At 40.7% G+C, this 19,315-nt stretch overlaps 1 protein-coding gene across 1 annotated transcript; it reads left to right on the plus strand.

Moving 5' to 3' along the window:
• Positions 1-356: 356 nt before the first annotated feature.
• Positions 357-17,779, plus strand: ipo9 (importin 9). The gene is made up of 24 exons (XM_022748338.1): positions 357-638; positions 3,893-3,954; positions 4,069-4,155; positions 4,268-4,469; positions 5,336-5,424; positions 5,613-5,699; positions 6,024-6,143; positions 6,495-6,595; positions 7,416-7,474; positions 7,651-7,802; positions 7,876-7,974; positions 8,176-8,282; positions 8,618-8,757; positions 9,095-9,257; positions 9,925-10,151; positions 10,477-10,625; positions 11,742-11,870; positions 12,677-12,952; positions 13,953-14,119; positions 14,688-14,821; positions 15,034-15,153; positions 15,478-15,591; positions 15,764-15,840; positions 16,915-17,779. The coding sequence occupies exons 1-24, from the start codon at positions 479-481 to the stop codon at positions 17,023-17,025; spliced, it is 3,132 nt and encodes a 1,043-aa protein (XP_022604059.1). The 5' UTR covers positions 357-478; the 3' UTR covers positions 17,026-17,779.
• Positions 17,780-19,315: the final 1,536 nt, after the last annotated feature.

The following is a 19,315-nucleotide window of genomic DNA, read 5'->3' on the forward strand; positions in this document are numbered from 1 at the left end:
AAAGATGTGGATTTTATAGGCAGGTGAATACCTCATTTTAAATTTAGCCACCATGGCATACTTGATGTTGAAGTTTAAACAACACTGCATTTATAGCATTTAAATGTTTTACTTTGAAAATCATAATCTGACTTAATGTGGTCTCTTTGAAGTTTTCAATTTTCAATTTCAGTTTGAGTGTTGCGTCATTTGAAAAACTTTATAAAACTCAATTAGTATGCCGGTAATGGTTCAGACTACAGTGAAAGACATACTTTTCCCCCGCTCCACAAGAGGGAGACAAAGGTTAAAAACAAAGATAAACTAAAAAGAAAAAACACGTGGGCCGAACCGGACGACAAAATGTGCTTCCTCCCGCAAAACCCCGCCTCCACGTTTCCATGCATTGGCGCGCTTCCCCCCTGCTCTCTGCTCCTCCCCGGCTGCTGGTGGTGGTGGACTAACTCTGTAGCGGGCTGCGGGTGAAAACACAGCAGGCATGAGTGCAGCGGGTACTGCGCGGTCCGGTTCGGCGGCCGGCCCGGTCCAGCAGGGATTAAAAGAGGCTCTGATCGAGACGCTGACGGCCATCCTGTCCCCGGTTCAAGAAGTGCGCGCCGCCGCGGAGGAGCAGATCAAAGTGCTGGAAGTGACAGAGGGTGAGTGGTAGCCAGTGTCTAAACGGTAGTTTGAGGGAGTTAACGGTGGTTAGCTACCCGGTGTTCTCACTCATTAACGGCATGGGCCTCTGTAGACACAAGCGCCAAGCGGACAGCTGTCTGCTGCCTTTATTGTTGCTTATTTTGAATGTGTCGGCCAGGCTGAGAAATAGCTAACAGTCAAAACGTTAACATTAGCCGGGGGACTGCCCCGGCTCCCAATAGCTAACGTTAGGCCGTATTTTCAGAAGTTAGTGATGACTAAGTTAGCCTGAAAACTCATTAAAACGTGCTGTTCTTACCCAGGGTCTGAGGTGGTCTCCTTGCCTTGCTCAGCCCGACGTGATCGGACAGGTCGCAGATAGCCGTGTCACATGTAATCATTAGCTAGTGAGTAAGTTATATTAAAGCACATGGGGACTGTGTGGACCCCGGCCTCAACAGCACAGCAACAGGGTGGACACCGGTTTATTCTCCCGACTCAATAAAAACGTGAATGTGACTTAGTAAGTTACGATTTCGGGTCCGTTATGCGTGGGGATATGCGGTCATAATTCTGAAACTATAGCAACGCACGCACCATTCTATTCTCGAGCACATTAGAAAGAAATAACGTCACTTGAAATGCAGGAATGACAGCAGCAGCTCCTGCACTGTCCTCAGCCAGTAGCCACCCCAACCCTTAATACATCATTTAGAGCGACAGGAAATGAGATATTGAACAACTTCCAGTGGTCCCAAATGTAACCTTAACCCCAAAGCGATTCTTATTAATTTCCACGGTCGCTATGGCAACCGTATAATGTCCGATGATACATTTTCCCGCGAAGTTGCCTTCCAGGGGCTTCTTCCGCGGATCCCGCCTAACAAGCTGCCAGCTTCCTCCATCATCAGTGGAGTTGCAGCAATTATTCATTAGTTGATTGATTTAGAGGTTGATCTACAGGAAGTTAATAGGAAACTATTTTGATAATTGAATAATAACCATTGTATAAGCAAAAATGACATTCCCTGGCTTCAGCCTCTCAAATGTGAGAAAGTTTCGTTTTTCTCATATGATAGTTCATTGGATTGGATATTTTGGGGTTTTTGTCGTTGCTCAGACAAAACAAGCCATCTAAAATCATTACTTTGGACTCTGAGAAAGTCTAACAGGCATTTTCACTAATTTCAGACATTAGATGAAATTATTAATAGAGAAAATAATTGAAGCCTTAAAGGATCTTGAAAATAATAATTAGTCTCAGCCCTAATCATCAGCACCATCGGGATGCACACAAGAGAAAGAAAGACAGAGAGCACTACTACACTACACAGTTTTTTGTGATCAGTTTTTTCTTTATTGTTACTGGAGGGCAAACCAAAAGTACCCTGAGAGACTCTTAGACATTATGTAGATTTTACACACTATACACTACAGAATATAAAGCATTCTTACATTGTGTAGTAGTACCATTATCTATTTATGTACATTACTGCAGTAAAGACCTATCCAAGAGAGCTCCTGCAATCCTCCAAGTTGTGCTGATTGGGTTAAAATAAATTTTCAAGCCTCTTTACAAGCAAGAGTATGAGCATAGTGGCACCTTTTGTCTCTGGTTTATAATTACTTAAAAACAGTGAAAGTATTATGAAGGTCTTCAGTAGCTTGGTGCACAGGAGCATCAAAATGTTAGACCAGAAAAGGGTCTTCACTAAACCACTGCCACAAAGTTAAAAGCACACTTTTTGTCTAAATTACCATTGTGTGTGAAATAAAGTACACTAAAGTATGTGGACAAGAGGTGCCAGTCAGTGACAGTTGGTGTATGTGGACAGAGGTGTCCGTATACGTATTTTGGCTACAACCTAATAATAAAATATAATTGCATAAAAAACAGTGAAAGAGTTATGAAGGTGTCTGAAAGCCCTAAAATGAGTCTAAAGTTATGAGATTTCTTTTTCTGTTGAGAAATTAAACCAGTTCAGCACTCTGTCCTCTGGTAGGCAGATAAACAGCTGAACATCCAGTTTTTATTTTGCAGCAACAGAATCTGTCTGCTTTCTTTTGCAATTTATGAATGAATTAAAATAGTCATTAAAGGTCTCAAAATACCTGATGGACTTGGATATTGAAATTGGCAGTATACCCCATGTAAGTAACTGGTGACGGTTGGTGTACAGGGGAAATAATGCCCATAAAAAACCACTGCCTTTTTATTTTGCTAAAGGACTAAAACGGGACAGATGGATACACTACCTAGTGGCTGTAGCTTATACTCCACTAGACTTCCCATTGTCTGTCCAGCGATCCTCATGCCCATGGTGAAAGGCTAATTGTGCAGACTGTCTGTCGACCGTACTGCAGCGTCGCAGCGAGGCTGACCCTTTCAGCTGGCCCCTCTCTAAGGCAGCCGCTCTGCAGGATTGTCAGCATTAACATTGTCTTCTGGCGCCTGATGTCACTCTTACTAAAACCCAGTGAGAGGGACAGAGCTGGTTCAGAGCTGAGGTTGATGCTGAATCTGAACTCTGTGTTTATCTCTCACTCTCTGCATGCCTGCCAGGCCAGGTTCAAACCAGGCTGCTGTTAGCAGCCGTACAGTTACTGGATTTTTACACCACTGATAACCTAAATAAGCAAATCTTGACAGTTGTGGTGGTACCCAGGCTCATGATAACACCTGGACATTTGAAACGTTTTGTATTGTCACGTTTGTTTATTGACCCACATCTTTGTAAGAATTCAGCCAATTTGGTGTAGCTTTTCACTTGGCCTCACACAGTGTCTTGTTGTTTTTTAATGTCAGTATCTCGGTTCCCAGGAATTAAATAGGGATGTCCTAATTGCATTCCTGGAAAAAATGAAAAAGCACCCACATATACTTTCATTTTTAACAGGAAAAGGATTCTTTAATGTCACAAATGTTCTAAACAACTACAATTATATCAAATACTACTACTGACTTACCTTTATAAAACACAGAATCATCGTTTTGATTGAAGTCACCATTTATCAGAGACATCTTTGGCAGCAGTTACAGCTTTGAGTTTGTGTGGATCAAATCTGTTTTAAGACAATTTTTTTTCTGTTAATCAGTGTCTGAAAATCCTCAAGAGTTTTTTTTACCTTAATTTCTTAACTTGATATTTCTTCCTACATCTTATTGCAGTAGGCCACGCTTTGAGCCAGTTGTATGTTCAAAGCTATCTGATTTGTGTTTGCATTAATTAATTAAATTTTTGTCCGCCGTGCTGATAATTTTGTGTTGTAGAGTTTGGCGTCCACCTGGCAGAACTCACAGTTGATCCTCAGGGAGCGCTCGCCATCCGTCAGGTGAGCTGAAAAAAAACAAAAAAACTTTTTTAGAGGAGCTTTGGGACAGACAACACAAACACACATATAAAAAGGCAATTGTTGATCACATAATTATGTCTGTGACTATTACAGTTAGCATCAGTCATCCTGAAACAGTATGTGGAGACTCACTGGTGTTCCCAATCTGAGAAATTCAGGCCTCCAGAAACCACAGATCAGGTAAACTAATCTTCAACTTAGATGAATTTCTTCTGTCTGTTCTATATTTTAAATTTCTTCCCGAGGGTATCTTTGAGCCACACTTTGTCAAACCCCTGCCGTGTTCCTCCAGGCTAAAGCTGCCATCAGGGAGCTGCTGCCAGGCGGTCTGCGGGAGTCGATCAGCAAAGTCCGCTCCAGTGTTGCGTACGCCGTGTCGGCCATCGCCCACTGGGACTGGCCTGAAGCCTGGCCGCAGCTCTTCACCCTGCTGATGGAGATGCTGGTCAGCGGAGATGTCAATGCTGTGCACGGGGCCATGAGGGTCCTCACAGGTGTGTAATAAGCTCCACATACACTAACATACAGGTTCTATGGGCCTAGATTTTCCGAGTAGGATGTTTTTAGGATGCAGCTGTGATACCAGGTGTTTTTTTTTTTTCTGAGGGCAGAAGCAGTGTTAATATTGTTGTATTATTATATATTATACTTTTTTTCAGAAATATTTTCAATTTATATGACCTATTAGTTTACATGTAAGCATCCACACCTTTATATCTATCTCTATCACATTGAAACTTGATTTGAGTTAATTGCAATGTGCTGCATTCATTCCTGATGCACTGATATATGTCAGATCTAGTGTTATCTAATGCCATTTAATCTAATCTAATAATCTGTTGTTATAAAATTGTAACAACACAGTTTTTAAAACTTTCTAGTCCAATATGATACAATTTTTTACAGCCCAAAAACAATGTTGGTGTATTTACATCTATGCTTACAGTTAAGTGACCTTCAATTTATGGTGAATTACACATAGAGAAATCCCAATCAGTTTCACACAGGGATTTGAAATTGAAAAGTAATAAGGAGCCAGTGGTATGGGATTGGTATACAGTAATGGTTACCCAAAGAAAAAGTGGGTTCAGTGCATCCCCATTTATTATATCGTATTTGACAAATAGATGTGTCACTCAAGGGTTTTATGTTAGATTGGGAGTCATACTGTCATTTTGACTGTCATCACTTTACTTTTTGGGGCAAAGATGTTCTCTTTCTCTTGTTTCACTTTTTGCTCATTCAAAGATAACAAACACTTGTAAAGATCCTCCCTTTGGAGAAGCAAAATCCGAGAAACAAACTCTTTTTTTTCGGTTTCTTTTGTGTATGTATGTAACTGTTTGTCTCACATTTCCAGAGTTTACTCGGGAGGTGACAGATACACAGATGCCGCTGGTGGCTCCAGTCATCCTACCTGAAATGTACAAGATTTTCACCATGGCCGAGGTACTGCTACAGCTCTTACCTTCTCTCGTCACTGAAGGTGTAACGATATGTTGCGGCATGCTATTTGTGATTTTAAAAAGAATACAAGGTGACATGCTTCAGAGAGCAAAAGCAGAGAACTGCAGTTTATTCTTTGTCCTGGTGAACATGAACTTTGGGTTAATTTTAATGTTCTCTAACTGTTGCAGATTTACAGTATTCGTACCCGCTCCAGAGCAGTGGAGATATTCACCACCTGTGCCAACCTCATCTGTGCTATTGAAGAGCTTGAAAAGGTGAGACAACCACAGCAAGACGTGTGATACTTTTCTTTTAGATACATTAGGTATAATTATATAATAGATTTAGTCTGGATTAATTGTACAATGGAACATTTTTTACTTTTGATTGAACTTCTTTTACCATGGGAAATGGTTCATCCTGTTGATTTGCAGCTGATAAATTATGTTAAGAGATACCTTTCCAAAAATGACAACAAATGAGTGTTTTTAGATTTATTTCAGAATCACATTTATATTTGTGTAAAGGAAGTGACATAGATGAGTAACTTGTCAATGCTCTGCAATTAATGTAACTGTCCCTCGTGGGTGTTGGTTTAGGGTGCAGCCAAAGCGTTGATCTTCCCTGTGGTGCAGCAGTTCACAGAGGCGTTTGTGCAGGCTCTGCAGATGCCTGATGGACCCTCGTCTGACAGCGGTCTTAAGATGGAAGTCCTCAAGGTGAGAGACTGTATAGGCCAAAGGGTCATGAAGAGTTTCATGTCAAACTTGTATATTTAGCTGCTAATGAATTACTGCAGTTTTGTTTTTCAGAATCTGACTGGAAAGTAAACCTTTGTTCAAATATAAATGCACGAAATACGACTTTGTAAATTTGTTAGTCATTGAACAGATTGTGTCTAATTTGAATGAGCTGTAGTGTTATAGTGGTTAAGGTTTACAACTGGTGGTAGTAGACATATCCTTTCAAGAAATAAGCACCTGGGAAGCAAATTGTAATTTGTGCTAAAAAGGAAAATGTGTTGTCGCTAAAATAAGACTTAAAATCTTCATTTGTTCTTCCTCTCCCAGGCAGTGACAGCGTTGGTAAAGAACTTCCCCAAACCCATGGTGTCGTCCATGCAGCAGATATTACCCATTGTGTGGAACACACTGACTGAAAGTGCAGCTTTATATCCTTTACAAAGCCAACTGTGTATTAGCTAGTTCCATGCTGGGTTAATCATCGCTGTGTGCTCAAAACATTGTTGCTTCCATTTTTGGGCTGAAAGAACATAATTTAACTGGAGGATTGACTTCCCTTTTATGCTTTTCCCAAAGAGCTGTTCAACACTTGTTGTGGTTTGTACTTGTGGTTACAGAGCATCCTCTCTCAACCACTAATCCACTGCAGCAGTTACATGGTAGTCACCTGCTCGGTCAGCAAAATCAAAACACTTTCACATGTTTAGAGAAAGACAGTGTTGCAATGGGCCGTGGAAAGTAATGTATTTGTATTCAGAGGATAAAATCTGCTTCCCGATATAAATTGTGCGTACATTTTCATCTGATAGATTGCATAAGGATAAGAAAAAAAAGCCTGAAATTTTTACGTACCATGGCACCATGGCAGGACGTTATGTCATCTTACTGGAGTGTGTGACTCTTTAGATAATGTTCTTGTGAACGTGATAACTCAAGAACGATATATAGTTGAAAATTGATACCTACACAGAAAGCCCACATTTTTGGAGCACCTTTCTGCATAAATTTACATATTAATGGAGGGAAGCTGATTTCCCAGAAATTGTGGTCACTCCTAAACACTTTCAAACAACAAGTTCAAATTCATAAATTGAGTCAAATGGAAACTTTTGCATATTAATGAGATTAATGAGTTTTTTTTTTAAACTTCTGTTAGTATTCTTGATGACAAACTATTAGTACTGTGATTATGGAGGGACATGAAGCAGTCCAAGTGTTTAACTGAGTATTCCTTAACCAGATGTTCACTTATGTAAGAACAGAAGTCAACTACACGGAGGAAGTAGATGACCCGGTAGACTCGGACGGTGAGCAGAATTCACATCATCCCTCCCTTTTTTTTGTTTCTACATCTGCTGCTGCACGTAACAAGGGCTAGCAAGTTTGACAGAAGTGATGATGTACTGACTTTGTTGTAGGAACACTTGTCAACTATCTTCTGGTGTTGATTATTTTGTTTTGTTTTTTTGTTTTTTTTTTACAGGTGAGGTCCTGGGTTTTGAAAATCTTGTGTTCAGCATCTTTGAGTTTGTTCACACGCTGCTGGAGAACAACAAGTTCAAGAGCACAGTGAAGAAAGCCCTGCCCGAACTCATCTACTACATCATCCTGTACATGCAGATCACTGAGGACCAGGTGAGTACAGCATTTTTATTTATGTTGAAACACTGGTGTGAGGCCTGATTGTTTTGCACTGTTGTTTCTTCAGATCAAAGTGTGGACGGCTAACCCCCAGCAGTTTGTAGAGGATGAGGATGATGACACTTTCTCGTACTCTGTCAGGATCTCTGCGCAGGACCTGCTGCTGGTGAGATACTGTAAAAAAAAAAAAAAAATACAACTGTTACTTTAAACATAGGACAATGCTGCATGAATATGCGATGGACAAAATGTCCGGCTTTCCTAAGTTGTGCAGTGGTTTCATGGCAACTCTTTGCTCACTTTGCGGCGTCCGCTCCGCCCTGAGAGTGTGTGTATAATGATGGTAATCTTTGAACTGTGCTTTCAGGCTGTTGCTGCAGAGTTTCAGAATGAGAGCGCAGCGGCGTTGGCAGCGGCGGCGACCAGACACCTCCAGGAGGCAGAACAGGCCAAAAACAGTGGCAATGAGCACTGGTGAGGAGCGACTCTACACTAACACTTCTCTCTTACTCTCTGTCTTTATCTGAAAACATCCCAGTGTCTGGTCTTAAAGCTTTGCTGGATCTGAGCCACATTCCTGCTGATTGACGACAATGGGTAAATGAGGAAAAAAAACCCTGTAGCTGCCAAGCATGACATGTAGAGACGTACAGGGCCTGTTAAAATGAAAGAAACATGGCTGGCGGTACATCGTATGAGCTGCCATTAATTAATATTAATTCTGTGAACTTGATGACAGGCAGTTCGCCGTTTGATTCCACCTGTGCTTTTAAGTCAGAATAGTTTTGTTGTTGCTTTTTTTAAACTAGGTGGAAGATCCATGAGGCTTGCATGTTGGCTCTCGGTTCAGTCAAAACCATCATCACAGAGAACGTGAAGAACGGTCGTATCCAGTTTGACATGCATGGTTTCCTGGCCAGTGTTATCCTCGCTGACCTCAACCTGGCAGGTGAGCCTGACACTGACCTTTGGAGATTTATAGAAGTGATCGACAACATAACAGGAAGACCTCTAAAATCTACCACAAGTGCTGACTTTGTGAAGGTTATGATGATTCTCTCAAAACCGATGATGATTTTTGAGGAACTTAACATAAGTGTTTGTTTCTTGCCCCTGTAAGTGCCACAGTTCCTCATAAAGACCACATTCCTACAATGTAAAATTGCAAATAAAAGTGATAGAATTGTTGCAAAACTGTTTTTCTTCTGTCTTGTTTGGCTTCTCTTTTCACTGCTGTCTCTTGTTGTTGTTTTTTTCTCTTTTTTTTTTTTTTTTCTCTTGACCAGCGGCGTCTCCGTTCCTCCTCGGCCGGGCTCTGTGGGCGGCCAGTCGTTTCACAGCAGCCATGTCTCCTGAGCTCATCCAGCAGTTCCTCCAGGCCACCGTCAGTGGGCTCCACGACAGCCAACCGCCCTCCGTCCGCATCTCCGCGGTCAGGGCCATCTGGGGGTGAGCAGATCTGGGGGTTTTTAACTCTTTTTAGTTGTTAAACTGTGCTGTGGTAATATTTTTGTGATCTAACACAGTCAGTGCGAACATCTTCATCTCCCAGCAGACTCGTCATTTGTCATTTTAGCTGGCAACTGTTGATTTTGTCTGCTGAAAATAACAGCTGTCTCTTGCAGATGTTTATCCGTGTTTGTATACCAGATATCTCTATTACTACAGCTCCACACACACGGCTTTAACATCTGGATAAATCTCAAGTTGGGCGGGGCTGCCACAGACGATGACTGCTCACCAACTGTCAATGAGCATGTTGAAGAACGTTTAAGGCTGAAAAATACTGCACAGTTTTGATAACAACATATTTATTTATTTAATTTTATTTTTTGGGCATTTTTGCCTTTGTTCTGATAGGACAGTGAGAGATAGACAGGAAAGTCAGGGAGAGAGAGAGGATGACATGCAGCAACGGTTGACATTTTTTAATCTCACCTGTGCCTTATGGAAAAAGCTGTCAGTTTGTTTCAATATGTTTTGTTTTTCAGAAAAACATGTAAACATTTCAAGAGTTTGAAAAGCTCACTAAACAGCCATCAACATGTAAAAATATTAAGGAGTTACTGGATGCTTGTAGACACCCACGTATCCATGTTATTCTCCAATTCTGCAGGTACTGTGATCAGTTGAAGCTGTCGGAGAGCACCCATGTCCTTCAGCCCTTCCTCCCCAGCATCCTCGAGGGTCTGGTCCAACTGGCCGCCCAGTTCAGCTCGGAGGTGCTTACGCTCGTCATGGAGACGCTGTGCATCGTCTGCACCGTCGACCCGGCCTTCACCACCAGCGCCGAGAACAAGATCTGCCCACTCACCATTGCTATTTTCCTTAAATATAACAATGGTACTGACAAAGCTCCTCTAACCACATCCTCTGCCAGGCTGTTTGTGCTCTTGTCTTTTTATATTTTTTTTCTTTCTTACTATATCTGTTGTCTTTTAATGGGTAAACAGAAGATAGATTTTGCAAGATCTGGGACATTTCCCTGTTTGTCTCTAATACGTTGATATGGATTAGCTCGATGCAGTGAGGAGGGGAAAAAAACTTATTTAAGCAACAATCGCAAAGTGTTTCTCAGAGAAGACATCAACATGTTAAGTTAAGAGACGCGTAGATTTGATTCGTCTCTTATCTTTTCTCAGGCTGTGTCTCCCTCTCTTCTCCTCAGACCCTGTGGTGGCGTCACTGGCTCAGGACATTTTTAAGGAACTGGCACAGATCGAAGGCTGCCAGGGCCCCATGCAGATGCGTCTTATCCCCACACTGGTCAGCATCATGCAGGCTCCCCCCGACAAGATCCCCTCTGGACTCTGTGCTGTAAGTGGTGCAAAGAGACACCAAGGTTTTCTAAAAGACAAGTAGGAGGCACATTAATGTGTCCATGTTTGTTTCCCCGCCAGCACCAGGCCCTAATGATTCTAAAGTCAGTTGTTATTTCATTCTGTCCTCCCTCTTTGGTCCAGAACAAGATACAACAACAACAACTGGCAAGATTGCCATGATTTTTGTATGTCAAATAATGGCGACCGAGAGGCCCCTGTGGCCCTCTGTTTTGTGCCATTATCAGGTAAAACATTTTCCCTTGACCAACACTTTGGTGCATAACCAAGCTTCTCAAAAGCAAGTGGTCAGATTTCAATTAAATTTGCAGCAAATATTCATTGTTACCAGACAATGAATGACAAATTGTTCTCATTTATTGTTTCTCCACCAGCTGCCGTTGTCCTTTGTCCAGCTTCATATCTTTGTTGCACTCCTGACAGTGTCTCCACAAATAACCATTGATCTCCTCTCATAATACACCAGTAAATCAGCCAATGAGTGAATCATTTATGTATTTAAAAAAAAAAGAAAAAAAAGAATCATAATTTGCAGCTGTTGGCAGACAGTTTATAGTGTGAGCATGTCGTCCATCTGGCACACACACTCAGTTCATTTCAAACTTTACAGTGTGTAGATAGTTTAATAGACTGGACACAGGGCAGGGTGTGTGATGCTGAAATGACAAACTGGTCATGTTCCACAAGTCATAGTGTGTAAGCAGTCACCTCAGTCATCAAGCCCAGAGCAAAAGACAAATGTAATTGCTGTGTAGATAGAACCTGTAATTTATACTGTAATTTTATCATTTATGCTTATTTTGCACTTGCTCATGCAACAATACAACAATATATTCTGTTGTTAACAGTAATCTGACTAAATCATTCTCAGTCAGAACTCAGATCAGCAATCAACCACGCAAAAACTGGAATTGATGCATTCCCAATTTCCTCCTCACCGTTCACCTTTCTTTTCCTTCTAATAGTAAACGACTCTGCTCATTGACATTGTTCATCTGAAACCTCAGTTTGTCTAGATGGGACATGTCTGAAAACGTTACAGGACCAAGCCCAAATAATCAGTTCTGCATTGTCCCTTCCTTCTGTACCACAGACGTCCATAGACATCCTGACCACAGTTGTGCGCAACACCAAAGCCCCTCTGTCGGAGATGTTGGTGTGCCAGGCGTTCCCTGTGGTGGCACAGTGCACCTTACGTACTGACGACAACACGATAATGCAGGTGAACCCAGGTTTTTTTTTTTGTTTTATTCAACCTCACCTTTATTGCATTTGCACATGAACACATTGAATACAGTAGGAGAATGAGGAGAATGATGATGTTGTCCACCAACTCTCATGAGCCACTTTTAGTAATAATACCCCAATTCATTAAACTTACTGTCTCCACATTTATTTTTATCTGAGGTCTTCACTGGTTTTGGACCCAATCCAAAATGTGGCTGTGGAAAACCCACCTGAACCCGACTGACATAAATTCATTTTCATAAAAAAAGACACAGCCAGACTCGACCTGAGTAGATTAGAGGATAATTTGAGCTGATCCAAAATGTGATCTACCCGAACAGAGAGAGGACACAAACAGTGGCAGCAGCATGATGCAATATCAGTAATTTGATCAGGTAACAAGCAGCTGCAGTGGAAGAGCAACAATCTAATAATAACAATAATAATAATGATGAGTTTTCATTCTCCTTCTCATCTTAAAAAACATTTTCTTTTTGTCATTTTCTGATTGTGATGTTACATATGATCAGAGCTGATACTACATATACTGTGGTCCATTTGGATCCACTCGGGTGTTGGAGATATTGACACACAGACCCAGATTTTACTGAATAGAAGTTGGACCCGGTGACCCTGTGAAGACCTCTAATCAGAAAGACTTGTTTAAAAGAATATAAAAATATAAAGAACAAACATTGCAAAGTCCAACATCTATGATCTGCATCACCTCTACCTTTAATGCTACACTCCTCTAACTCTCCTTTTACTCCCACTCTCTCATCACTGTCCTCCCCTCTCCAGAACGGTGGCGAGTGCCTGCGGGCGTACGTCTCTGTCGCCTTGGAGCAGGTCGCCCAGTGGAGGGACGAGCAGGGGAACAGCGGCCTCTGGTACGTCATGCAGGTAGTCAACCAGCTGCTGGACCCCCGGACCTCTGAGTTCACGGCTGCCTTCGTGGGCAGGTTGGTGTCCACTCTGATCTCTCGGGCGGGAACCGAGCTTGGGGAACAGCTGGACCAGATCCTCCGAGCCATTCTGAGCAAGATGCAGCAAGCTGAGACTCTGAGTGTCATGCAGGTAGGAAGGGGAGGATGCAAACTACTACAGGTCATGTGATTATGTAAATATGACTGGGTTGTAAATTACTTGAGTGGCCAACCTTGGGCCTCATTTGTCATGTGAGAGATTATTAGATATATTAACATGTCATAGCTGAGAACCCCAGATCACTACAGTAATTAATGAAAATCTGTTAAGCTAAACCGTTCTTTATTTGACACTTCCACAAGTGGCTTATCCAAAGATAAATAAAGATACAGACAATATGGGTGATTGACAGATCATTCCAGTTACTTGATGGTCAAATTAAGATTTGCAGAACACAGAATAGACACTGGGCACATTACTACTTCCTTAAGTAGTAACAATTCATAGGAATACAAATTTGTTTTAATTTCCTTTTTAATTGTTGTACTTTTTAATAGTTTAAGCATAACTGCAAATATCCCTGTCAATTGCGATTTGTGATACTGAAACAGTTCATTATTAATACAGACTAATTCCAATTGAATGTAATTAGCAGATCAGCTGGATCTCGTTATATAAAGTCACATGTGCTCAGTGCGCAGTTCTAGAGAAACAACATGAAATATGACAATTACTCGGAAAGAAATTATCCAAATAAGATGAAAATCTTCAGGAACAATAGTTAGCGATAATTATCCATTATTACATGGCTTACAGTAGAGTCATATTTGTGTGTAATTTAATCAGCTTGTCCACAATTATGTCTGTGTTCCACTTGGTGTTTGTTGATACGCCTGGTCAGGAGTGGTTAAAAATGTGTTAAGCACATTTTCAAGCACAAGAAAAAATGTTTAAGTTGTATTCCGTGCATTGAAATGAGCGACCCCCATTGTTAAAGCACTAATGAATGATAGGTGAGACCCTTGGCCTTAATTTTGTTATTTATTTCTGCCAACACTTTACTGTTACAGTTCCCACGGGTGCAGTTACCCCCAACCCTCACTTTTTCTCCCCCCCCTGCCCTTTTCTCTTGTCCTCTCCCTCTCTGTAGTCTCTGATCATGGTGTTTGCCCACCTGGTTCACTCCCAGCTGGAGCCTCTGTTGGAGTTCTTATGTAGTCTGCCCGGACCGACGGGGAAACCTGCCCTGGAGTTTGTCATGACAGAGTGGATGAGCAGACAACACCTCTTCTACGGACAGTACGAGGGCAAAGTCAGGTGAGGCAACATTTTCATTAAGAATTTCTTATTCAAATATGATAGTTTTACCAATTTTTATTTAAGAATGAAAACAATTCACTAACATGGGTTTAATCTATAGTCAAATGACCTTCATTACACTCGCTGTAACCTGCAACTAATTCATTTTTTTTCTTTTGGTCTTTTTCACCCACTGAAATGTATCCACACACAAACTAAAACAGCATTTATATAAAGACAAAGAAATGTACAGTCATAACATTCATTGTGCGCAGGCGGCACAAGTGTTGCAGCCACTATTATATTCTGTGCCTATAGATGGCGACATCAACATTTTTATATTTGCTGCTGTTACTTTTCCTGGAACTGAGGCTCTACAATACTAGTTAAGCCTGCGTTTTAGGTGTTTTGCATTAATGACACTGTGGTTGTCACAGTTTTGTTTTTGTTCTTTTGTTTTTAATCATTAATTGACAGTTTCTGCTTCTAGTATAGCTCTTCAACAGAGCTGCAACTGAAATGTCTCAAATGATATGTAATACAAGGATTCTCAATTTTTGATCAGATTTTTTTTTTTTCCCTGTAGCACGGTGGCGCTCTGTAAGCTGCTGCAGCACGGCCTCAACACCGACGACAAACGTCTCCAGGACATTGTGGTGAAGGGAGAGGAGATCTACAGCCCAGATGACGGCATCCGCACAAGATCCAAATCTGCCAAAAGTAAGGCACCAAACGAACTTGAGTTGTTACTTAACTTGACTACTTCGTTCTATATTGTAAAAACGTAGCTTCTGACTGGTGAGATAGTTGCATGTTTAAATGACTGTGAATACTTAATAAATATATTTTTAAAGCGGTTTCAACAATCCCAATACATCCACGGAGTGATGTTAGGAGGTTTACCACGTTCACTGTGTATTTCTCCTCCACAGACCCAGAGCGGTGGACCAACATTCCTTTGCTAGTAAAGATCTTTAAACTGATCATCAATGAGCTGTCGACAGTAGTGGAGGCGAACGCCAGCAGGGCAAACGCAGCAGACTGGAGCCAAGGTGAGGACAAATATTATAAATGCTTCCGTTACGCTCATTCAGCTGATGTTTTTCCAGTTAGTCAGACTTGAGATGTTTCCGCAGTGGGACAGATTCTCTGTGACACATCTGGGACTATTTCTTACAGTTACAGGTGATGTGATTAAAGGGTGCAACTGATTTGCTAGAAAATAGTTGCAGTGAATTTTGTCACATTTGGCAGATGACTTTGTCTTGTATTTAAAAAAATAAATAAATAAAAAAGTAAAAAAAGCTCAGTCACTTGTCTGCAACCTAAAGAATAGGACAGCAGACACTTGAGTCACCAGCTGTTTCTTGTTTCAGATTCCAGCGGCATGTGGGAGGAGCAGGAGGAGGAAGAGGGGGAGGATGATGATGAGGAAGATGAAGGGCTTGCAGGGCAGCTGCTTTCTGATCTCATTGCCTCCAACAAATACGGTACGAGTATCTCCCCTGCGCATCAGCTATTCCTGTATTTTGTTTTCATTTCAACTTTCATGAATATATACCTGTTTCCTTGTTTCTTATACTTTATTTCAGGTTACCAATGTTTTCCTCATATCCCTCTGTGTGTTTTCTTTTCTTATTTCTTTTTTCTTTTTTCTGGCAGATGATGATTATTACGAGGATGATGAGGAGGACGATCCAGATGCCTTGAAAGACCCCATATACCAGATTGATCTGCAGGTACAGTCTCTAAACTTTTGATTTCACACATCTTTATCTCAAATATGACCATTGTTGGTACAGAAAGGTGGATTTATAAGTCGGGAGACTCTCGCCCGTCTGGAGGATCTGTGTTCAGGCACTGCAGGGATGCTCTGTATGTGAGCTGTAACTGTTCCCATCATAACACCATGCTGCTGATTGTTTTCAGTAATTATAATGATGATTGTTATCATTAATATTGTAGTATTACTAATAAGTTTTGTAGCACATGAAAGGTCTTCTCAACGTGACCGTGTCGGCTCTCTGGGAAGAACCTGTCATTGCTGCAAGACGCAACCATCGTCACTGGTCTAAGAGTTCTTTCTCTTCTAGAACGTCAAATCAGATCAGAAGATGCTCCAATTATGATGGAGCTTTAGGGTAGAATTGTGCCCGCCTTGGCGGATTATTAGATCGAAGCACGCAATCTGCCATCCCAACTGCTGATGAACAACTGTTATTTAATCATGCAATATTATTTTCCAGGACATTCCTAAATATCTTGGTGAACAAAAGGTAAACTGTCAAAGAGCTTAGGAGCAAAAAGACAATTGAGTAAACACTGTCCGCAAGAGAGGGAATGGATTCCCAGAATTATCAAGGCACAAACCTGTATATTAGTAATGTAAATATACATTCAGTGGTCACTTTATTACGTACGTCTGTATAATCTAATGCAATCCAACACAACAACTCTGTCATAGATTCTACCTTTACAAAGTTTATAAAGTTCACTTTTTGTTGATGTTGTTGGAAACTACATGTTTTTTTACTTAGGATTTAAATAGTAGAAGGACATCTGAACGTAATGTAGTCCAGTACAAGTGCATCACGACATCATTGCTCATTTAATTACCACACCTGTGAGTGTCAACAAAAACTGAACATTATAGGCATCAGAAAAGTAGACTTTGATGGCAGAGCAGCTGTATTGGATGAGTGTATATACATGTTTACTTGATTTTTCTTGAAGCAGTACAGTATAAACGATTCAACGAACCTCCAAAGTGTCAAAGTGAAAACCCCTGACCTGTGTAATGTGTCCTTTCCCAGGCTTACCTGACAGACTTCCTGACACAGTTCGCCCAGCAGCCCTGTTACAGTATGTTCTCAGGTCACCTCAACAACGCCGAGAGACAAACCCTGCAGTCTATAGGTCTCTAGCCCCACCCCAATCTGTCTGCCACTCCAAGACATCATGTTCCATCTACAATGCCCTGAAACTCTCCTCAATTGCCCCATCACTTACGCTCTTATGATGAATTTACAACCTAGCAAAAGAAAAGAAGAAAAAATTTTGGGATGTTGGTCCTGGCAGAGGGAGAGGACGGGGTGCACTTACGCATAAGTTTCTCCACACTTGTGCTGGGATGAAGAACTTTGCAGATGTTAAAGTGAGGAAGATGAAGAGGTGAGAGACTGCACAGAAGGTCAGAGGACTCGCCTTTCTGGAGTAATTTCAAACTGGACAAGAGGATTGGAAAAAAGCTTTGAGGCTTCACAGTCGGACAGGTGAACCATGAAATATGAGTGGACTATTTTGCCATGTCCTGTTTGTAACTTAGCCTGTTATTTTTGTGTTTCTGTATAAACAAAGTGAAATGCAACATGAAAAACACTTCCAAGAGACTTTACATTGATTGAAGGAAAGTAAAAAAAAAAACAAAAAAACATCCCGATCTTTGGAGAGGGAGAGAAACGTTGGCGGCCTTATAGTCCAACGTAAAACGTTGACTGTTTCTGACAGGAAATGAAAAGCTCTTAGACCAGCTATCATGTCCCGGGGTACGGTGGGTATTTGGTAATTCACACTGTTGCCATGGTGATTCACAGCCCTGTCATTTCCTTGTACCCATTGAAATTTGGGATCAAGAAATTTCTAAATAAAAGTCCTGAATGGACAACATTTCCAGATTGAGTTCCAGACTTCTTTCTTGTCTCCCTGACCTCAGAAAAATATGTGATAGTGTTTTATTTTTTATTTATATAGCAAATAAAGAAGCTGTACAGTCAGTATTTTCTTGACACTGAAAAAGCATATGACATGCTGTGAAAGGAAGAGTTATTAAATTCTTCACTATATATGAAGCTGGGATAGGAGGAAGAATGGGAGTTAGTATAAAAGGACCATTGTCCTGTGGAAGGCATGATTAACACCTGAATGTGTGACTGATTGAATCAATCTTGTCAGGAGTCAGCAACCGTTCTTTTATTTGCCTAATGGTATATAAAGCAAGACACTGAAAGTCCTTTCAGAGAACAACCATGCTATGGTCTTTTCTCCATGTGTCATGAATGAAAGAGATTTGATTCATCACATCAAGTATGTAATTCTTCAGAGAACTAGCAACTCTCTATTAAAGCAGAATTTATTTTACAAGGTCAAGACAGGTGAGCTTTGGAAGTGAGCTACCTGAGGAACTTGAGGGCTGATGACAACCTCCATGGGAGTGTTATTATCCCTTTCCTTTTTAACATTTTAGTAAATGAAATATTGAGCAAAGTGGGAAAAGAACGTAGTCTTTCATTATCTTCAGATGATGGAGCCATCTGGAAGCGAGGGAGGAGCCTCTCATATTTTCAACCAAATTCAAAGAGGTCCGGATACGGTGATTGAGTGGGCCAATGACTGGGGCTTTAAAATTTCCACAGACAGAACAAAGTACTTGATATTTTGATATAAAAAGAAATCGGCAAATCAAGTTTTTCAGAATGTGGTTAGATGAAAGGATGACATGGAAAGTTGAGAGGGTTTTACTTAAGTGTGAAAAAGTACATGTTCATAGGTAATAATATGAGAGTAAACCTGGGGCTTTTGTGGCCCCTGAGAAGTATCACATTTTGCCTTTCGATAATCCTGCATTGAATATAACCCTGACCCTAATTTGCTATAAACAACATCAGACCCATAGACTGTATAAAGTAAAGCTGCAACTATCAATTATTTTCATAACGATTAATGAAATGAAGTGTCAAAAAATAGTGAAGAAATGCCAATCATGATTTTGCAGGATCCAAAATGATGTCTTCGAATGCATTGTTTTGTCTGACCAAAAGTCTAATATATGACAAAGGGACACCTACCTTTTGTGATGCTGGAACTTTTGAATGTGTAGCATTTTTTTTCCATTTCTTTTCATGGGAAATGTCTAAAGTGATTAATCAACTATTAAAATAGATGCAGATTATTTTTCTGTAGATTGACTCATCAATTCTTTGACTGATTGTTCTGGCTCTATTATAGAGTGTATATATGCATATATCTGTAGCTATAGACTGTATCCTTTCAATCTATGGTCACACCTAAACCAATTTCTTGAAAATATTTGATATAGGCCAATATTGTGTTTTTAAATTGTTTTAATTGTTTCATTTAAATTTTACATATCATCGTGTTGCCTGCATCTTTTTTGCACAAGTGTATTGTCACAAATCTTGAAACACAGCTACTGCA

The sequence above is a fragment of the Seriola dumerili genome, unplaced genomic scaffold (genome assembly GCF_002260705.1).
Source record: "Seriola dumerili isolate Sdu_G_001 unplaced genomic scaffold, Sdu_1.0 BDQW01000121.1, whole genome shotgun sequence".
Lineage (NCBI taxonomy): Eukaryota > Metazoa > Chordata > Actinopteri > Carangiformes > Carangidae > Seriola > Seriola dumerili.

Bases quoted from the DNA above. Each gene is read 5' to 3' on its own strand.
- ipo9 (XM_022748338.1), top strand. From the start codon at position 479: ATGAGTGCAGCGGGTACTGCGCGGTCCGGTTCGGCGGCCGGCCCGGTC. The intron at 12,953-13,952 runs GTAGGAAGGGGA...CCCTCTCTGTAG, and splicing joins AGACTCTGAGTGTCATGCAG to TCTCTGATCATGGTGTTTGC. The intron at 14,822-15,033 runs GTAAGGCACCAA...TCTCCTCCACAG, and splicing joins AAGATCCAAATCTGCCAAAA to ACCCAGAGCGGTGGACCAAC.